Source organism: Stegostoma tigrinum, chromosome 17 (genome assembly GCF_030684315.1).
Source record: "Stegostoma tigrinum isolate sSteTig4 chromosome 17, sSteTig4.hap1, whole genome shotgun sequence".
In the NCBI taxonomy this organism is placed as follows: Eukaryota; Metazoa; Chordata; class Chondrichthyes; order Orectolobiformes; family Stegostomatidae; genus Stegostoma; species Stegostoma tigrinum.
In genome coordinates this window covers 16,935,079-16,954,513 of record NC_081370.1, presented here as the reverse complement: position 1 = coordinate 16,954,513, position 19,435 = coordinate 16,935,079, and the positions used below count along the sequence as shown (strand labels likewise).

The window sequence follows — 19,435 nt, the reverse complement described above, 5'->3', positions numbered from 1 at the left end:
TGGAGAAATATGTTCAGATTCCATAGGGTATGCAGTATAGTTATACACCAGGAAGATAATCGACTGATAGTTGAAGACTTCAAGCACATCATGGGAACCACCATCCACAAATCAGGAATTATTTCCTCAACAAGAGAGAAGATTTGAAGGTTCAGAAAACAGGTCATGCATGAAACTAATTGCATAGCAAATACAGTAACTTTAGTGATATCTATTATTATGGAAGTGAAACAGAGGTCTGTTTCCATGCTCTACAACTCTGACTCTATGACATCAAGATGGTGTAGAACTCTTACCCACAGTTTGTAAGCCCGACTTGCCTGAGGATAGATAGACTGGATTTGCAGTATTTACACATTTAGTTAAAAAACTAGTTTAACAGCAGAGATTGAACTTTTGGTTACTGCTAGTCAGGCAAAGTGAAAATAGATGAACCTGTTAAACCTGTCTGGTATCACCAGATGAAAATAGAAGAGGTCTTCTCAAAAACTTTAAAAATAGAAATGTTAAATTGAGACGACCTCATTGCTATTTTTGGTCCTGATTTACATCATCCGCAGTTCTCTCGGTTTTCAAGGAAAGGAACGTGCTGTTTCCAAGTCATGTTTTTGTGCAGAGAAGTGCCCCAAAATTTTTCTTGTGTCCAGTCACAGGATGTGGGCACTACAGGCATTTTAAAACACAGTCCACTTGTTTTCAAGCTAGCACTAAGTTGCTTCCTTTAACCTTTGAGGATGTGGATTGTAGATTCTCGCAACCTTGTTTTGACTTGCGAGGCAGTTTCAGAGATCACTTAGGAGATACGTAGATCTGGAGTCACCTACGGGTCAGAATAGCTGAAAACAGGTTTATTCCTCAAATAGACCTGTGAAGCAGAGGGGTTTTAATGACTATTTAATAATTTGACGGTCACCACTTCCTAATTGTATAAATTTCAGATTGACTTGGTTCACTGAATTTAAAATCGCCCGGCTTTGGTTGGATTTTGGATTTATGTCTATAGATTTTTGATTCACTAACCAGAGCACTACTGCCTTTGTCGGTATAATCCTGTACATCCCTCTGCAGCTTATGTTGCAATTTAAAGGTCAAGGGTAAACAGGGATAGGCAAATAGATACTGGGCATTCAACGACACCCAGGGCCGGTGAGTTTTTGAAACCTGAGAGAAGCACCCAGTATCGATACAGTGTGGAGCTGGAGAAACACATCAGGTCTGTTGAAGGGTCCCGACCCGAAACGTCGACTTTCGTGTCCCCCTAATGCTGCCTGAGCCACTGTATTCCTCCAGCTCCACACTGTACCGACTCCTGACTTCCAGCATCTGCAGTCCTTGCTATCTCCCCAAGTACGTGTCTCCGAAACTCGTAGCGGTGGTGGTACTCTCACGCCGTTAATTCGACCTTTCCCCGACCTGAAACGGTCCGCGGTTTAACCTGAACGTGAATAAATGTTTTTCAGGACCTAGTTGGAGGAGACTGGCTGAGACAGACACCCCTAAACTTCATTTTAGGTCCAAACTGAGTCACTCGGAAAGATGTAAATACGAAAAGGAATCGCTCAGTTTTGAATCCTCCAGCCAATAGGATGCGCACTGAGATAAATGGGAACTGCAGATGCTGGATAATAAAGTGTGGAGCTCGATGAGCATGATTTCTGACATGTTATAGAAGCTGGAAAGACACGGATGGAGAAGACGGACAGCACGTTACCATTTCTCACGTACACACGAGAGAACTGGGAATTAGCCCCGCCCACGACAGACGTCACAAATAACTCCGCCCACTGCCATGGCCCCGCCCACTGCCCGGTTGCCCGCGCTAGTTCGGTGATGAGCGCATGTTCAATGCGCTGACGATTGTTTCCGGTCCAGCTGGGCGGAAGGGGGAAGTTGAAGTCGATTAGAAGCAGAGTAAACAATGGCGGTAACTGAAGGGATGCTGAAGAAAATGGTATCAAAGGTAGGTAGAGAGAGACAGTTACAAGGAGGGGAAAGGGGCGAAGGGGGTGTCTGGAGGTCTGAAACCAAGCGGAGGGAAGGGCCTGCGGGTGCAGAGCCAGGGGGTTGGCCGGGGGGGGGAAAGGGGGTTGGCCGGGGGGGGGAAAGGGGGTTGGCCGGGGGGGGGAAAGGGGGTTGGCCGGGGGGGGGAAAGGGGGTTGGCCGGGGGGGGGAAGGGGGGGGGGAAGGGGTTGGCCGGGGGGGGGAAAGGGGGTTGGCCGGGGAGGGGAAGGGGGTTGGCCGGGGGGGGGAAGGGGGTTGGCCGGGGGGGGGAAGGGGGGGGGGAAGGGGTTGGCCGGGGGGGGGAAAGGGGGTTGGCCGGGGGGGGGAAGGGGGTTGGCCGGGGGGGGGAAGGGGGGGGGGAAGGGGTTGGCCGGGGGGGGGAAGGGGGTTGGCCGGGGGGGGGAAGGGGGGGGGGAAGGGGTTGGCCGGGGGGGGGAAGGGGGGGGGGAAGGAAGGGGGGGGAAAGGGGGGGGAGGAAGGGGGAGAAGGGGGGGGAAGGGAAAGGGGGGGAAGGGGGTTGGCCGGGGGGGGGAAGGGGGGGAAGGGGGTTGGCCGGGGGGGGGGGGGGGGAAGGGGGAAGGGGGTTGGCCGGGGGAAGGGGGAAGGGGGAAGGGGGAAGGGGGTTGGCCGGGGGAAGGGGGAAGGGGGAAGGGGGTTGGCCGGGGGGGGGGGAAGGGGGTTGGCCGGGGGGGGGGGAAGGGGGTTGGCCGGGGGGGGGGGAAGGGGGTTGGCGGGGGGGGGAAGGGGGGGGAAGGGGGGGAAGGGGGTTGGCGGGGGGGAAGGGGGGGAAGGGGGTTGGCCGGGGGGGGGGGAAGGGGGTTGGCCGGGGGGGGGGAAGGGGGGGGAAGGGGGTTGGCGGGGGGGGGGAGGGGGGGGGAAGGGGGGGGAAGGGGGTTGGCCGAGGGGGGGGAAGGGGGTTGGCCGGGGGGGGGGAAGGGGGAGGCGCGGGGCGCCGGGCGGGAGGGGATAGGGGGCTGCGCGGGAGGGGGAGAGGGCGCGCCGGGAGGGGGAGGAGGGGAAGAGGGCTGCGGGAGGAGGGGAAGGGGGCGGGTGGGAGGGGATAGTGGGGGCGGGTGGGAGGGGATAGGGGGTGCCGTACGGGGGGGAGGCGGGGAAAGGGGGCTGCGCGGGAGGGGAAAGGGGGCTGCGCGGGAGGGGAAAGGGGGCTGCGCGGGAGGGGAAAGGGGGCTGCGCGGGAGTAGGAGGGGGTGCAGGGCGGAGGGAGGGGAAATGGAGGTGGAGCTGGGTGGGGGGGGAGGGGAGGGAGGAGAAATGGAGGTGGAGCTGGGTGGGGAGGGAGGGGAAATGGAGGTGGAGCTTGGGGGGGAGGGGAAATGGAGGTGGAGCTGGGTGGGGGGGGGGAGGGGAAATGGAGGTGGAGCTGGGTGGGGGGGGAGGGAGGGGAAATGGAGGTGGAGCTGGGTGGGGGGGGAGGGAGGGGAAATGGAGGTGGAGCTTGGGGGGGGAGGGGAAATGGAGGTGGAGCTTGGGGGGGGAGGGGAAATGGAGGTGGAGCTGGGTGGGGGGGGAGGTGAAAGGGAGGTGGAGCTGGGTGGGGGGGGAGGTGAAAGGGAGGTGGAGCTGGGTGGGGGGGGAGGTGAAAGGGAGGTGGAGCTGGGTGGGGGGGGAGGTGGAGCTGGGTGGGGGGGGAGGTGAAAGGGAGGTGGAGCTGGGTGGGGGGGGAGGTGAAAGGGAGGTGGAGCTGGGTGGGGGGGGAGGGGAGGGAGGGGAAAGGGAGGTGGAGCTGGGTGGGGGGGGAGGGGAAAGGGAGGTGGAGCTGGGTGGGGGGGGAGGGGAAAGGGAGGTGGAGCTGGGTGGGGGGGAGGGGAAAGGGAGGTGGAGCTGGGTGGGGGGGGAGGGGAAATGGAGGTGGAGCTTGGGGGGGGGAGGGGAAAGGGAGGTGGAGCTGGGTGGGGGGGGAGGGGAAATGGAGGTGGAGCTGGGTGGGGGGGGAGGGGAAATGGAGGTGGAGCTGGGTGGGGGGGGAGGGGAAATGGAGGTGGAGCTGGGTGGGGGGGGAGGGGAAATGGAGGTGGAGCTGGGTGGGGGGGGAGGGGAAATGGAGGTGGAGCTGGGTGGGGGGGGAGGGGAAATGGAGGTGGAGCTGGGTGGGGGGGGAGGGGAAATGGAGGTGGAGGTGGAGCTGGGTGGGGGGGGAGGGGAAATGGAGGTGGAGGTGGAGCTGGGTGGGGGGGGAGGGGAGGTGGAGGTGGAGCTGGGTGGGGGGGGAGGGGAAATGGAGGTGGAGCTGGGTGGGGGGGGAGGGGAGGGAGGGGAAATGGAGCTGGGTGGGGGGGGAGGGGAGGGAGGGGAAATGGAGGTGGAGCTGGGTGGGGGGGGAGGGGAGGGAGGGGAAATGGAGGTGGAGCTGGGTGGGGAGGGGAGGGAGGGGAAATGGAGGTGGAGCTGGGTGGGGAGGGGAGGGAGGGGAAATGGAGGTGGAGCTGGGTGGGGAGGGGAGGGTGGGGAGGGTGGGGAAATGGAGGTGGAGCTGGGTGGGGAGGGGAGGGTGGGGAGGGGAGGGGAGGGTGGGGAAATGGAGGTGGAGCTGGGTGGGGAAATGGAGGTGGAGCTGGGTGGGGAGGGGAGGGGAGGGTGGGGAAATGGAGGTGGAGCTGGGTGGGGAAATGGAGGTGGAGCTGGGTGGGGAGGGGAGGGGAGGGTGGGGAAATGGAGGTGGAGCTGGGTGGGGAGGGGAGGGGAGGGTGGGGAAATGGAGGTGGAGCTGGGTGGGGAGGGGAGGGGAGGGTGGGGAAATGGAGGTGGAGCTGGGTGGGGAGGGGAGGGGAGGGTGGGGAAATGGAGGTGGAGCTGGGTGGGGAGGGGAGGGGAGGGTGGGGAAATGGAGGTGGAGCTGGGTGGGGAGGGGAGGGGAGGGTGGGGAAATGGAGGTGGAGCTGGGTGGGGAGGGGAGGGGAGGGTGGGGAAATGGAGGTGGAGCTGGGTGGGGAGGGGAGGGGAGGGTGGGGAAATGGAGGTGGAGCTGGGTGGGGAGGGGAGGGGAGGGTGGGGAAATGGAGGTGGAGCTGGGTGGGGAGGGGAGGGGAGGGTGGGGAAATGGAGGTGGAGCTGGGAGGGGAGGGGAGGGTGGGGAAATGGAGGTGGAGCTGGGTGGGGAGGGGAGGGTGGGGAAATGGAGGTGGAGCTGGGTGGGGAGGGGAGGGTGGGGAGGGGAGGGGAGGGTGGGGAAATGGAGGTGGAGCTGGGTGGGGAGGGGAGGGGAGGGTGGGGAAATGGAGGTGGAGCTGGGTGGGGAGGGGAGGGTGGGGAAATGGAGGTGGAGCTGGGTGGGGAGGGGAGGGGAGGGTGGGGAGGGGAGGGGAGGGTGGGGAAATGGAGGTGGAGCTGGGTGGGGAGGGGAGGGGAGGGTGGGGAGGGGAGGGGAGGGTGGGGGAAATGGAGGTGGAGCTGGGTGGGGAGGGGAGGGGAGGGTGGGGAAATGGAGGTGGAGCTGGGTGGGGAGGGTGGGGAAATGGAGGTGGAGCTGGGTGGGGAGGGTGGGGAAATGGAGGTGGAGCTGGGTGGGGAGGGTGGGGAAATGGAGGTGGAGCTGGGTGGGGAGGGTGGGGAAATGGAGGTGGAGCTGGGTGGGGAGGGGAGGGGAGGGTGGGGAAATGGAGGTGGAGCTGGGTGGGGGGGGGAGGGGAGGGAGGGGAAAGGGAGGTGGAGCTGGGGGAGGGGAGGGAGGGGAAAGGGAGGTGGAGCTGGGTGGGGGGGGAGGGGAAATGGAGGTGGAGGTGGAGCTGGGTGGGGGGGGAGGGGAGGTGGAGGTGGAGCTGGGTGGGGGGGGAGGGGAAATGGAGGTGGAGCTGGGTGGGGGGGGAGGGGAGGGAGGGGAAATGGAGCTGGGTGGGGGGGGAGGGGAGGGAGGGGAAATGGAGGTGGAGCTGGGTGGGGAGGGGAGGGAGGGGAAATGGAGGTGGAGCTGGGTGGGGAGGGGAGGGAGGGGAAATGGAGGTGGAGCTGGGTGGGGAGGGGAGGGTGGGGAGGGTGGGGAAATGGAGGTGGAGCTGGGTGGGGAGGGGAGGGTGGGGAGGGGAGGGGAGGGTGGGGAGGGGAGGGGAGGGTGGGGAAATGGAGGTGGAGCTGGGTGGGGAAATGGAGGTGGAGCTGGGTGGGGAGGGGAGGGGAGGGTGGGGAAATGGAGGTGGAGCTGGGTGGGGAAATGGAGGTGGAGCTGGGTGGGGAGGGGAGGGGAGGGTGGGGAAATGGAGGTGGAGCTGGGTGGGGAAATGGAGGTGGAGCTGGGTGGGGAGGGGAGGGGAGGGTGGGGAAATGGAGGTGGAGCTGGGTGGGGAGGGGAGGGGAGGGTGGGGAAATGGAGGTGGAGCTGGGTGGGGAGGGGAGGGGAGGGTGGGGAAATGGAGGTGGAGCTGGGTGGGGAGGGGAGGGGAGGGTGGGGAAATGGAGGTGGAGCTGGGTGGGGAGGGGAGGGGAGGGTGGGGAAATGGAGGTGGAGCTGGGTGGGGAGGGGAGGGGAGGGTGGGGAAATGGAGGTGGAGCTGGGTGGGGAGGGGAGGGTGGGGAAATGGAGGTGGAGCTGGGTGGGGAGGGGAGGGTGGGGAGGGGAGGGGAGGGTGGGGAAATGGAGGTGGAGCTGGGTGGGGAGGGGAGGGGAGGGTGGGGAAATGGAGGTGGAGCTGGGTGGGGAGGGGAGGGTGGGGAAATGGAGGTGGAGCTGGGTGGGGAGGGGAGGGGAGGGTGGGGAAATGGAGGTGGAGCTGGGTGGGGAGGGGAGGGGAGGGTGGGGAGGGGAGGGGAGGGTGGGGAAATGGAGGTGGAGCTGGGTGGGGAGGGGAGGGGAGGGTGGGGAAATGGAGGTGGAGCTGGGTGGGGAGGGTGGGGAAATGGAGGTGGAGCTGGGTGGGGAGGGTGGGGAAATGGAGGTGGAGCTGGGTGGGGAGGGTGGGGAAATGGAGGTGGAGCTGGGTGGGGAGGGGAGGGGAGGGTGGGGAAATGGAGGTGGAGCTGGGTGGGGGGGGGAGGGGAGGGAGGGGAAAGGGAGGTGGAGCTGGGGGAGGGGAGGGAGGGGAAAGGGAGGTGGAGCTGGGTGGGGGGGAGGGAGGGGAAAGGGAGTTGGAGCTGGGTGGGGGGGAGGGAGGGGAAAGGGAGGTGGAGCTGGGTGGGGGGGGAGGGGAAATGGAGGTGGAGCTGGGTGGGGGGGGAGGGGAGGGAGGGGAAATGGAGGTGGAGCTGGGTGGGGGGGGAGGGGAGGGAGGGGAAATGGAGGTGGAGCTGGGTGGGGGGGGAGGGGAAATGGAGGTGGAGCTGGGTGGGGGGGGAGGGGAAATGGAGGTGGAGCTGGGTGGGGAGGGGAGGGGAGGGAGGGGAAATGGAGGTGGAGCTGGGTGGGGAGGGGAGGGGAGGGTGGGGAAATGGAGGTGGAGCTGGGTGGGGAGGGGAGGGGAGGGTGGGGAAATGGAGGTGGAGCTGGGTGGGGAGGGGAGGGGAGGGTGGGGAAATGGAGGTGGAGCTGGGTGGGGAGGGGAGGGGAGGGAGGGGAGGTGGAGCTGGGTGGGGGGGGGAGGGGAGGGAGGGGAGGTGGAGCTGGGTGGGGGGGGGAGGGGAGGGAGGGGAAATGGAGGTGGAGCTGGGTGGGGAGGGGAGGGGAAATGGAGGTGGAGCTGGGTGGGGAGGGGAGGGGAAATGGAGGTGGAGCTGGGTGGGGGGGAGGGGAAATGGAGGTGGAGCTGGGTGGGGGGGGGGAGGGGAGGGAGGGGAGGTGGAGCTGGGTGGGGGGGGGGAGGGGAGGGAGGGGAGGTGGAGCTGGGTGGGGGGGGGGAGGGGAGGGAGGGGAGGTGGAGCTGGGTGGGGGGGGGGAGGGGAGGGAGGGGAGGTGGAGCTGGGTGGGGGGGGGAGGGGAGGGAGGGGAAATGGAGGTGGAGCTGGGTGGGGAGGGGAGGGGAAATGGAGGTGGAGCTGGGTGGGGAGGGGAGGGGAAATGCAGGTGGAGCTGGGTGGGGGGGGGAGGGGAGGGAGGGGAAATGGAGGTGGAGCTGGGTGGGGAGGGGAGGGGAGGGTGGGGAAATGGAGGTGGAGCTGGGTGGGGAGGGGAGGGAGGGGAAATGGAGGTGGAGCTGGGTGGGGAGGGGAGGGGAGGGAGGGGAAATGGAGGTGGAGCTGGGTGGGGGGGGGAGGGGAGGGAGGGGAGGTGGAGCTGGGTGGGGGGGGGAGGGGAGGGAGGGGAGGTGGAGCTGGGTGGGGGGGGAGGGGAGGGAGGGGAAATGGAGGTGGAGCTGGGTGGGGAGGGGAGGGGAAATGGAGGTGGACCTGGGTGGGGAGGGGAGGGGAAATGGAGGTGGAGCTGGGTGGGGGGGGAGGGGAAATCGAGGTGGAGCTGGGTGGGGGGGGGGAGGGGAGGGAGGGGAGGTGGAGCTGGGTGGGGGGAGGGAGGGGAGGTGGAGCTGGGTGGGGGGGGGGAGGGGAGGGAGGGGAGGTGGAGCTGGGTGGGGGGGGAGGGGAGGGAGGGGAAATGGAGGTGGAGCTGGGTGGGGAGGGGAGGGGAAATGGAGGTGGAGCTGGGTGGGGAGGGGAGGGGAAATGCAGGTGGAGCTGGGTGGGGGGGGGAGGGGAGGGAGGGGAAATGGAGGTGGAGCTGGGTGGGGGGGGAGGGGAGGGAGGGGAAATGGAGGTGGAGCTGGGTGGGGAGGGGAGGGGAGGGAGGGGAAATGGAGGTGGAGCTGGGTGGGGAGGGGAGGGGAAATGGAGGTGGAGCTGGGTGGGGGGGGGGAGGGGAGGGAGGGGACGTGGAGCTGGGTGGGGGGGGGAGGGGAGGGAGGGGAGGTGGAGCTGGGTGGGGGGGGGAGGGGAGGGAGGGGAAATGGAGGTGGAGCTGGGTGGGGAGGGGAGGGGAAATGGAGGTGGAGCTGGGTGGGGAGGGGAGGGGAAATGGAGGTGGAGCTGGGTGGGGAGGGGAGGGGAAATGGAGGTGGAGCTGGGTGGGGGGGGAGGGGAAATGGAGGTGGAGCTGGGTGGGGGGGGGGAGGGGAGGGAGGGGAGGTGGAGCTGGGTGGGGGGGGGAGGGGAGGGAGGGGAAATGGAGGTGGAGCTGGGTGGGGAGGGGAGGGGAAATGGAGGTGGAGCTGGGTGGGGAGGGGAGGGGAAATGCAGGTGGAGCTGGGTGGGGGGGGGAGGGGAGGGAGGGGAAATGGAGGTGGAGCTGGGTGGGGGGGGAGGGGAGGGAGGGGAAATGGAGGTGGAGCTGGGTGGGGAGGGGAGGGGAGGGAGGGGAAATGGAGGTGGAGCTGGGTGGGGAGGGGAGGGGAAATGGAGGTGGAGCTGGGTGGGGAGGGGAGGGAGGGGAGGTGGAGCTGGGTGGGGGGGGGAGGGGAGGGAGGGGAGGTGGAGCTGGGTGGGGGGGGAGGGGAGGGAGGGGAGGTGGAGCTGGGTGGGGGGGGGGAGGGGAGGGAGGGGAAATGGAGGTGGAGCTGGGTGGGGAGGGGAGGGGGAAATGGAGGTGGAGCTGGGTGGGGAGGGAGGGGGAAATGGAGGTGGAGCTGGGTGGGAGGGGAGGGGAAATGGAGGTGGAGCTGGGGGAGGGAGGGGAAATGGAGGTGGAGCTGGGTGGGGAGGGGGAGGGGAAATGGAGGTGGAGCTGGGTGGGGGGGGGAGGGGAAATGGAGGTGGAGCTGGGTGGGGGGGGGAGGGGAGGGAGGGGAAATGGAGGTGGAGCTGGGTGGGGGGGGGAGGGGAGGGAGGGGAAATGGAGGTGGAGCTGGGTGGGGGGGAGGGGAGGGAGGGGAAATGGAGGTGGAGCTGGGTGGGGGGGGAGGGGAGGGAGGGGAAATGGAGGTGGAGCTGGTGGGGGGGGAGGGGAGGGAGGGGAAATGGAGGTGGAGCTGGGTGGGGGGGAGGGGAGGGAGGGGAAATGGAGGTGGAGCTGGGTGGGGGGGAGGGGAGGGAGGGGAAATGGAGGTGGAGCTGGGTGGGGAGGGGAGGAGGGGAAATGGAGGTGGAGCTGGGTGGGGAGGGGAGGGAGGGGAAATGGAGGTGGAGCTGGGTGGGGGGGGAGGGTGGTGGGGGGGGGAGGGGAGGGTGGGGAAATGGAGGTGGAGCTGGGTGGGGGGGGGAGGGGAGGGAGGGGAAATGGAGGTGGAGCTGGGTGGGGGGGGAGGGGAGGGAGGGAAATGGAGGTGGAGCTGGGTGGGGAGGGGAGGGAGGGGAAATGGAGGTGGAGCTGGGTGGGAGGGGAGGGGAGGGGAAATGGAGGTGGAGCTGGGTGGGGGGGGAGGGGAGGGGAAATGGAGGTGGAGCTGGTGGGGGGGGGAGGGGAAATGGAGGTGGAGCTGGGTGGGGAGGGGAGGGGAAATGGAGGTGGAGCTGGGTGGGGAGGGAGGGGAAATGGAGGTGGAGCTGGGTGGGGGGGGGGAGGGGAAATGGAGGTGGAGCTGGGTGGGAGGGGAGGGGATGGAGGGGCTGGGGGGGGGGAGGGGAAATGGAGGTGGAGCTGGGTGGGGGGGGAGGGGAGGGAGGGGAAATGGAGGTGGAGCTGGGTGGGGGGGGAGGGGAGGGAGGGGAAATGGAGGTGGAGCTGGGTGGGGGGGGAGGGGAGGGAGGGGAAATGGAGGTGGAGCTGGGTGGGGAGGGGAGGGAGGGGAAATGGAGGTGGAGCTGGGTGGGGGGGAGGGAGGGAGGGGAAATGGAGGTGGAGCTGGGTGGGGGGGGAGGGGAGGGAGGGGAAATGAGGTGGAGCTGGGTGGGTGGGAGGGAGGGGAAATGGAGGTGGAGCTGGGTGGGGAGAGGGAGGGAGGGGAAATGGAGGTGGAGCTGGGTGGGAGGGAGGGGAAATGGAGGTGGAGCTGGGTGGGGAGGGGAGGGGAAATGGAGGTGGAGCTGGGTTGGGGAGGGAGGGGAAATGGAGGTGGAGCTGGGTGGGGGAGGGGAGGGGGAAATGGAGGTGGAGCTGGGTGGGGGGGGAGGGGAGGGAGGGGAAATGGAGGTGGAGCTGGGTGGGGGGGAGGGGAGGGAGGGGAAATGGAGGTGGAGCTGGGTGGGAGGGAGGGGAGGAGGGAAATGGAGGTGGAGCTGGGTGGGGGGAGGGGAGGGGGAAATGGAGGTGGAGCTGGGTGGGGAGGGGAGGGGAGGGAGTGGAAATGGAGGTGGAGCTGGTGGGAGGGAGGGGAGGGAGGGGAAATGGAGGTGGAGCTGGGTGGGGGGGGGAGGGGAGGGAGGGGAAATGGAGGTGGAGCTGGGTGGGGGGGGGAGGGGAGGGAGGGGAAATGGAGGTGGAGCTGGGGTGGGGGGGGGAGGGGAGGGAGGGGAAATGGAGGTGGAGCTGGGTGGGAGGGGAGGAGGGAAATGGAGCTGGGTGGGGAGGGGAGGGGAAATGGAGGTGGAGCTGGGTGGGGGGGGAGGGGAGGGAGGGGAAATGGAGGTGGAGCTGGGTGGGGGGGGAGGGGAGGGAGGGGAAATGGAGGTGGAGCTGGGTGGGGGGGGAGGGGAGGGAGGGGAAATGGAGGTGGAGCTGGGTGGGGAGGGGAGGGAGGGGAAATGGAGGTGGAGCTGGGTGGGGAGGGGAGGGAGGGGAAATGGAGGTGGAGCTGGGTGGGGGGGGGAGGGGAGGGAGGGGAAATGGAGTTGGAGCTGGGTGGGGAGGGGAGGGAGGGGAAATGGAGCTGGGTGGGGAGGGGAGGGGAAATGGAGGTGGAGCTGGGTGGGGGGGGAGGGGAGGGAGGGGAAATGGAGGTGGAGCTGGGTGGGAGGGGAGGGAGGGGAAATGGAGGTGGAGCTGGGTGGGAGGGGAGGGAGGGGAAATGGAGGTGGAGCTGGGTGGGGGGGGAGGGGAGGGAGGGGAAATGGAGGTGGAGCTGGGTGGGGGGGGGAGGGGAGGGAGGGGAAATGGAGGTGGAGCTGGGTGGGAGGGGAGGGAGGGGAAATGGAGGTGGAGCTGGGTGGGGAGGGAGGGGAAATGGAGGTGGAGCTGGGTGGGAGGGGAGGGGAAATGGAGGTGGAGCTGGGTGGGAGGGGAGGGGAAATGGAGGTGGAGCTGGGTGGGGAGGGGAGGGGAAATGGAGGTGGAGCTGGGTTGGGGAGGGAGGGGAAATGGAGGTGGAGCTGGGTTGGGGAGGGAGGGGAAATGGAGGTGGAGCTGGGTGGGGGAGGGAGGGGAAATGGAGGTGGAGCTGGGTGGGGGGGGAGGGGAGGGAGGGGAAATGGAGGTGGAGCTGGGTGGGGGGGGAGGGGAGGGAGGGGAAATGGAGGTGGAGCTGGGTGGGGAGGGGAGGGGAGGAGGGGAAATGGAGGTGGAGCTGGGTGGGGGGGAGGGGAGGGAGGGGAAATGGAGGTGGAGCTGGGTGGGGAGGGGAGGGGAGGGAGGGGAAATGGAGGTGGAGCTGGGTGGGGGAGGGGAGGGGAGGGAGGGGAAATGGAGGTGGAGCTGGGTGGGGGGGGGAGGGGAGGGAGGGGAAATGGAGGTGGAGCTGGGTGGGGAGGGGAGGGGAAATGGAGGAGGAGCTGGGTGGGGGGGGGAGGGGAGGGAGGGGAAATGGAGGTGGAGCTGGGTGGGGAGGGGAGGGAGGGGAAATGGAGCTGGGTGGGGAGGGGAGGGGAAATGGAGGTGGAGCTGGGTGGGGGGGGAGGGGAGGGAGGGGAAATGGAGGTGGAGCTGGGTGGGGGGGGAGGGGAGGGAGGGGAAATGGAGGTGGAGCTGGGTGGGGGGGGAGGGGAGGGAGGGGAAATGGAGGTGGAGCTGGGTGGGGAGGGGAGGGAGTGGAAATGGAGGTGGAGCTGGGTGGGGAGGGGAGGGAGGGGAAATGGAGGTGGAGCTGGGTGGGGAGGGGAGGGAGGGGAAATGGAGGTGGAGCTGGGTGGGGAGGGGAGGGGAAATGGAGGTGGACCTGGGTGGGGGAGGGGAGGGGAAATGGAGGTGGAGCTGGGTGGGGGGGAGGGGAAATCGAGGTGGAGCTGGGTGGGGGGGGGGAGGGGAGGGAGGGGAGGTGGAGCTGGGTGGGGGGAGGGAGGGGAGGTGGAGCTGGGTGGGGGGGGGGAGGGGAGGGAGGGGAGGTGGAGCTGGGTGGGGGGGGAGGGGAGGGAGGGGAAATGGAGGTGGAGCTGGGTGGGGAGGGGAGGGGAAATGGAGGTGGAGCTGGGTGGGGAGGGGAGGGGAAATGCAGGTGGAGCTGGGTGGGGGGGGGAGGGGAGGGAGGGGAAATGGAGGTGGAGCTGGGTGGGGGGGGAGGGGAGGGAGGGGAAATGGAGGTGGAGCTGGGTGGGGAGGGGAGGGGAGGGAGGGGAAATGGAGGTGGAGCTGGGTGGGGAGGGGAGGGGAAATGGAGGTGGAGCTGGGTGGGGGGGGGGAGGGGAGGGAGGGGACGTGGAGCTGGGTGGGGGGGGGAGGGGAGGGAGGGGAGGTGGAGCTGGGTGGGGGGGGGAGGGGAGGGAGGGGAAATGGAGGTGGAGCTGGGTGGGGAGGGGAGGGGAAATGGAGGTGGAGCTGGGTGGGGAGGGGAGGGGAAATGGAGGTGGAGCTGGGTGGGGAGGGGAGGGGAAATGGAGGTGGAGCTGGGTGGGGGGGGAGGGGAAATGGAGGTGGAGCTGGGTGGGGGGGGGGAGGGGAGGGAGGGGAGGTGGAGCTGGGTGGGGGGGGGAGGGGAGGGAGGGGAAATGGAGGTGGAGCTGGGTGGGGAGGGGAGGGGAAATGGAGGTGGAGCTGGGTGGGGAGGGGAGGGGAAATGCAGGTGGAGCTGGGTGGGGGGGGGAGGGAGGGAGGGGAAATGGAGGTGGAGCTGGGTGGGGGGGGAGGGGAGGGAGGGGAAATGGAGGTGGAGCTGGGTGGGGAGGGGAGGGGAGGGAGGGGAAATGGAGGTGGAGCTGGGTGGGGAGGGGAGGGGAAATGGAGGTGGAGCTGGGTGGGGAGGGGAGGGAGGGGAGGTGGAGCTGGGTGGGGGGGGGAGGGGAGGGAGGGGAGGTGGAGCTGGGTGGGGGGGGAGGGGAGGGAGGGGAGGTGGAGCTGGGTGGGGGGGGGAGGGGAGGGAGGGGAAATGAGGTGGAGCTGGGTGGGGAGGGGAGGGGAAATGGAGGTGGAGCTGGGTGGGGAGGGGAGGGGAAATGGAGGTGGAGCTGGGTGGGGAGGGGAGGGGAAATGGAGGTGGAGCTGGGTGGGGAGGGGAGGGGAAATGGAGGTGGAGCTGGGTGGGGAGGGGAGGGGAAATGGAGGTGGAGCTGGGTGGGGGGGGGAGGGGAAATGGAGGTGGAGCTGGGTGGGGGGGGGAGGGGAGGGAGGGGAAATGGAGGTGGAGCTGGGTGGGGGGGGGAGGGGAGGGAGGGGAAATGGAGGTGGAGCTGGTGGGGGGGAGGGGAGGGAGGGGAAATGGAGGTGGAGCTGGGTGGGGGGGAGGGGAGGGAGGGGAAATGGAGGTGGAGCTGGGTGGGGGGGGAGGGGAGGGAGGGGAAATGGAGGTGGAGCTGGGTGGGGGGGGAGGGGAGGGAGGGGAAATGGAGGTGGAGCTGGGTGGGGGGGGAGGGGAGGGAGGGGAAATGGAGGTGGAGCTGGGTGGGGAGGGGAGGGAGGGGAAATGGAGGTGGAGCTGGGTGGGGAGGGGAGGGAGGGGAAATGGAGGTGGAGCTGGGTGGGGGGGGAGGGGTGGGTGGGGGGGGGAGGGGAGGGTGGGGAAATGGAGGTGGAGCTGGGGTGGGGGGGAGGGGAGGGAGGGGAAATGGAGGTGGAGCTGGGTGGGGGGGGGAGGGAGGGAGGGGAAATGGAGGTGGAGCTGGGTGGGGAGGGGAGGGAGGGGAAATGGAGGTGGAGCTGGGTGGGGGAGGGGAGGGGAGGGGAAATGGAGGTGGAGCTGGGTGGGGGGGGAGGGGAGGGGAAATGGAGGTGGAGCTGGGTGGGGGGGGGGAGGGGAAATGGAGGTGGAGCTGGGTGGGGAGGGGAGGGGAAATGGAGGTGGAGCTGGTGGGGAGGGAGGGGAAATGGAGGTGGAGCTGGGTGGGGGGGGGAGGGGAAATGGAGGTGGAGCTGGGTGGGGAGGGGAGGGGAAATGGAGGTGGAGCTGGGTGGGGGGGGGAGGGGAAATGGAGGTGGAGCTGGGTGGGGGGGAGGGGAGGGAGGGGAAATGGAGGTGGGAGCTGGGTGGGGGGGAGGGGAGGGAGGGGAAATGGAGGTGGAGCTGGGTGGGGGGGAGGGGAGGGAGGGGAAATGGAGGTGGAGCTGGGTGGGAGGGGAGGGAGGGGAAATGGAGGTGGAGCTGGGTGGGGGGGAGGGGAGGGAGGGGAAATGGAGGTGGAGCTGGGTGGGGGGGGAGGGGAGGGAGGGGAAATGGAGGTGGAGCTGGGTGGGAGGGGAGGGAGGGGAAATGGAGGTGGAGCTGGGTGGGGGGGAGAGGGGAGGGAGGGGAAATGGAGGTGGAGCTGGGTGGGAGGGGAGGGGAAATGGAGGTGGAGCTGGGTGGGGAGGGGAGGGGAAATGGAGGTGGAGCTGGGTTGGGGAGGGAGGGGAAATGGAGGTGGAGCTGGGTGGGGGAGGGAGTGGAAATGGAGGTGGAGCTGGGTGGGGGGGGGAGGGGAGGGAGGGGAAATGGAGGTGGAGCTGGGTGGGGGGGAGGGGAGGGAGGGGAAATGGAGGTGGAGCTGGGTGGGGAGGGGAGGGGAGGGAGGGGAAATGGAGGTGGAGCTGGTGTGGGGGGGGAGGGGAGGGAGGGGAAATGGAGGTGGAGCTGGGTGGGGAGGGGAGGGGAGGGAGTGGAAATGGAGGTGGAGCTGGGTGGGGAGGGGAGGGGAGGGAGGGGAAATGGAGGTGGAGCTGGGTGGGGGGGGAGGGGAGGGAGGGGAAATGGAGGTGGAGCTGGGTGGGGAGGGGAGGGGAAATGGAGGAGGAGCTGGGTGGGGGGGGGAGGGGAGGGAGGGGAAATGGAGGTGGAGCTGGGTGGGGAGGGGAGGGAGGGGAAATGGAGCTGGGTGGGGAGGGGAGGGGGAAATGGAGGTGGAGCTGGGTGGGGGGGAGGGGAGGGAGGGGAAATGAGGTGAGCTGGGTGGGGGGGAGGGAGGGAGGGGAAATGGAGGTGGAGCTGGGTGGGGGGGGAGGGGAGGGAGGGGAAATGGAGGTGGAGCTGGGTGGGGAGGGGAGGGAGGGGAAATGGAGGTGGAGCTGGGTGGGGAGGGGAGGGAGGGGAAATGGAGGTGGAGCTGGGTGGGGGGGGGAGGGGAGGGAGGGGAAATGGAGTTGGAGCTGGGTGGGGAGGGGAGGGAGGGGAAATGGAGCTGGGTGGGGAGGGGAGGGGAAATGGAGGTGGAGCTGGGTGGGGGGGAGGGGAGGGAGGGGAAATGGAGGTGGAGCTGGGTGGGAGGGGAGGGAGGGGAAATGGAGGTGGAGCTGGGTGGGAGGGGAGGGAGGGGAAATGGAGGTGGAGCTGGGTGGGGGGGAGGGGAGGGAGGGAAATGGAGGTGGAGCTGGGTGGGGGGGGAGGGGAGGGAGGGGAAATGGAGGTGGAGCTGGGTGGGAGGGGAGGGAGGGGAAATGGAGGTGGAGCTGGGTGGGGAGGGAGGGGAAATGGAGGTGGAGCTGGGTGGGAGGGGAGGGGAAATGGAGGTGGAGCTGGGTGGGAGGGGAGGGGAAATGGAGGTGGAGCTGGGTGGGGAGGGGAGGGGAAATGGAGGTGGAGCTGGGTTGGGGAGGGAGGGGGAAATGGAGGTGGAGCTGGGTTGGGGGGAGGGAGGGAGGAAATGGAGGTGGAGCTGGGTGGGGGGAGGGAGGGGAAATGGAGGTGGAGCTGGGTGGGGGGGGAGGGGAGGGAGGGGAAATGGAGGTGGAGCTGGGTGGGGGGGGGAGGGGAGGGAGGGGAAATGGAGGTGGAGCTGGGTGGGGAGGGGAGGGGAGGAGGGGAAATGGAGGTGGAGCTGGGTGGGGGGGGAGGGGAGGGAGGGGAAATGGAGGTGGAGCTGGGTGGGGAGGGGAGGGGAGGGAGGGGAAATGGAGGTGGAGCTGGGTGGGGAGGGGAGGGGAGGAGGGGAAATGGAGGTGGAGCTGGGTGGGGGGGGAGGGGAGGGAGGGGAAATGGAGGTGGAGCTGGGTGGGGAGGGGAGGGGAAATGGAGGAGGAGCTGGGTGGGGGGGGAGGGGAGGGAGGGGAAATGGAGGTGGAGCTGGGTGGGGAGGGGAGGGAGGGGAAATGGAGCTGGGTGGGGAGGGGAGGGGGAAATGGAGGTGGAGCTGGGTGGGGGGGGGAGGGGAGGGAGGGGAAATGGAGGTGGAGCTGGGTGGGGGGGAGGGGAGGGAGGGGAAATGGAGGTGGAGCTGGGTGGGGGGGGAGGGGAGGGAGGGGAAATGGAGGTGGAGCTGGGTGGGGAGGGGAGGGAGTGGAAATGGAGGTGGAGCTGGGTGGGGAGGGGAGGGAGGGGAAATGGAGGTGGAGCTGGGTGGGGGGGGAGGGGAGGGAGGGGAAATGGAGGTGGAGCTGGGTGGGGAGGGGAGGGAGGGGAAATGGAGGTGGAGCTGGGTGGGGGGGGGAGGGGAGGGAGGGGAAATGGAGGTGGAGCTGGGTGGGGAGGCGAGGGAGGGGAAATGGAGGTGGAGCTGGGTGGGGGGGGGAGGGGAGGGGAAATGGAGGTGGAGCTGGGTGGGGAGGGGAGGGAGGGGAAATGGAGGTGGAGCGGGGAGGGGAGGGAGGGGAAATGGAGGTGGAGCTGGGTGGGGAGTGGAGGGAGGGGAAAAGGAGGTGGAGCGGGGAGGGGAGGGAGGGGAAATGGAGGTGGAGCTGGGTGGGGAGTGGAGGGAGGGGAAATGGAGGTGGAGCTGGGTGGGGGGGGGAGGGGAGGGGAAATGGAGGTGGAGCTGGGTGGGGAGGGGAGGGAGGGGAAATGGAGGTGGAGCTGGGTGGGGGGGGGGGAGGGGAGGGGAAATGGAGGTGGAGCTGGGTGGGGGGGGAGGGGAGGGGAAATGGAGGTGGAGCTGGGTGGGGAGGGGAGGGGAAATGGAGGTGGAGCTGGGTGGGGAGGGGAGGGGAAATGGAGGTGGAGCTGGGTGGGGAGGGGAGCGGAAATGGAGGTGGAGCTGGGTGGGGGAGGGAGGGGAAATGGAGGTGGAGCTGGGTGGGGGAGGGAGGGGAAATGGAGGTGGAGCTGGGTGGGGGGGGAGGGGAGGGAGGGGAAATGGAGGTGGAGCTGGGTGGGGGGGGAGGGGAGGGAGGGGAAATGGAGGTGGAGCTGGATGGGAGGGGAGGGGAGGGAGGGGAAATGGAGGTGGAGCTGGGTGGGAGGGGAGGGAGGGGAAATGGAGGTGGAGCTGGGTGGGGGGGGAGGGGAGGGAGGGGAAATGGAGGTGGAGCTGGGTGGGGGGGGAGGGGAGGGAGGGGAAATGGAGGTGGAGCTGGGTGGGAGGGGAGGGAGGGGAAATGGAGGTGGAGCTGGGTGGGGGGGGAGGGGAGGGAGGGGAAATGGAGGTGGAGCTGGGTGGGGGGGAGCGGAGGGAGGGGAAATGGAGGTGGAGCTGGGTGGGGGGGGAGCGGAGGGAGGGGAAATGGAGGTGGAGCTGGGGGGGGGGAGGGGAGGGGAGGGGAAATGGAGGTGGAGCTGGGTGGGAGGGGAGGGAGGGGAAATGGAGGTGGAGCTGGGTGGGGGGGGAGGGGAGGGAGGGGAAATGGAGGTGGAGCTGGGTGGGGGGGGAGGGGAGGGAGGGGAAATGGAGGTGGAGCTGGGTGGGAGGGGAGGGAGGGGGAAATGGAGGTGGAGCTGGGTGGGGGGGGAGGGGAGGGAGGGGAAATGGAGGTGGAGCTGGGTGGGGGGGGAGGGGAGGGAGGGGAAATGGAGGTGGAGCTGGGTGGGGAGGGGAGGGGAGGGAGGGGAAATGGAGGTGGAGCTGGGTGGGGGGGGGGAGGGGAGGGAGGGGAAATGGAGGTGGAGCTGGGTGGGGAGGGGAGGGGAGGGAGGGGAAATGGAGGTGGAGCTGGGTGGGGGGGGGAGGGGAGGGAGGGGAAATGGAGGTGGAGCTGGGTGGGGAGGGGAGGGGAAATGGAGGAGGAGCTGGGTGGGGGGGGGAGGGGAGGGAGGGGAAATGGAGGTGGAGCTGGGTGGGGAGGGGAGGGAGGGGAAATGGAGCTGGGTGGGGAGGGGAGGGGAAATGGAGGTGGAGCTGGGTGGGGGGGGGAGGGGAGGGAGGGGAAATGGAGGTGGAGCTGGGTGGGGAGGGGAGGGGAAATGGAGGAGGAGCTGGGTGGGGGGGGGGAGGGGAGGGAGGGGAAATGGAGGTGGAGCTGGGTGGGGAGGGGAGGGAGGGGAAATGGAGCTGGGTGGGGAGGGGAGGGGAAATGGAGGTGGAGCTGGGTGGGGGGGGAGGGGAGGGAGGGGAAATGGAGCTGGGTGGGGAGGGGAGGGGGAAATGGCGGTGGAGCTGGGTGGGGGGGGAGGGGAGGGAGGGGAAATGGAGGTGAAGCTGGGTGGGGGGGGAGGGGAGGGAGGGGAAATGGAGGTGGAGCTGGGTGGGGAGGGGAGGGAGGGGAAAT

General features: G+C 68.1%; 1 protein-coding gene across 2 annotated transcripts in view; it reads left to right on the top strand.

Annotated features, from left to right (window-relative positions):
* The first annotated feature begins 1,818 nt into the window (after positions 1–1,818).
* Positions 1,819–19,435, top strand: part of tsg101a (tumor susceptibility 101a) — a 62,436-nt gene continuing 44,819 nt past the window's right edge. The window contains exon 1 of one of the 2 annotated variants that reach the window (XM_059651991.1): positions 1,819–1,960. In XM_059651991.1, coding sequence (XP_059507974.1) covers positions 1,919–1,960 — 42 coding nt within the window. In that variant the 5' untranslated portion in view covers positions 1,819–1,918. The remainder of the gene's footprint in view (positions 1,961–19,435) is intronic. The other variant, XM_048545828.2, reaches the window with a different exon arrangement.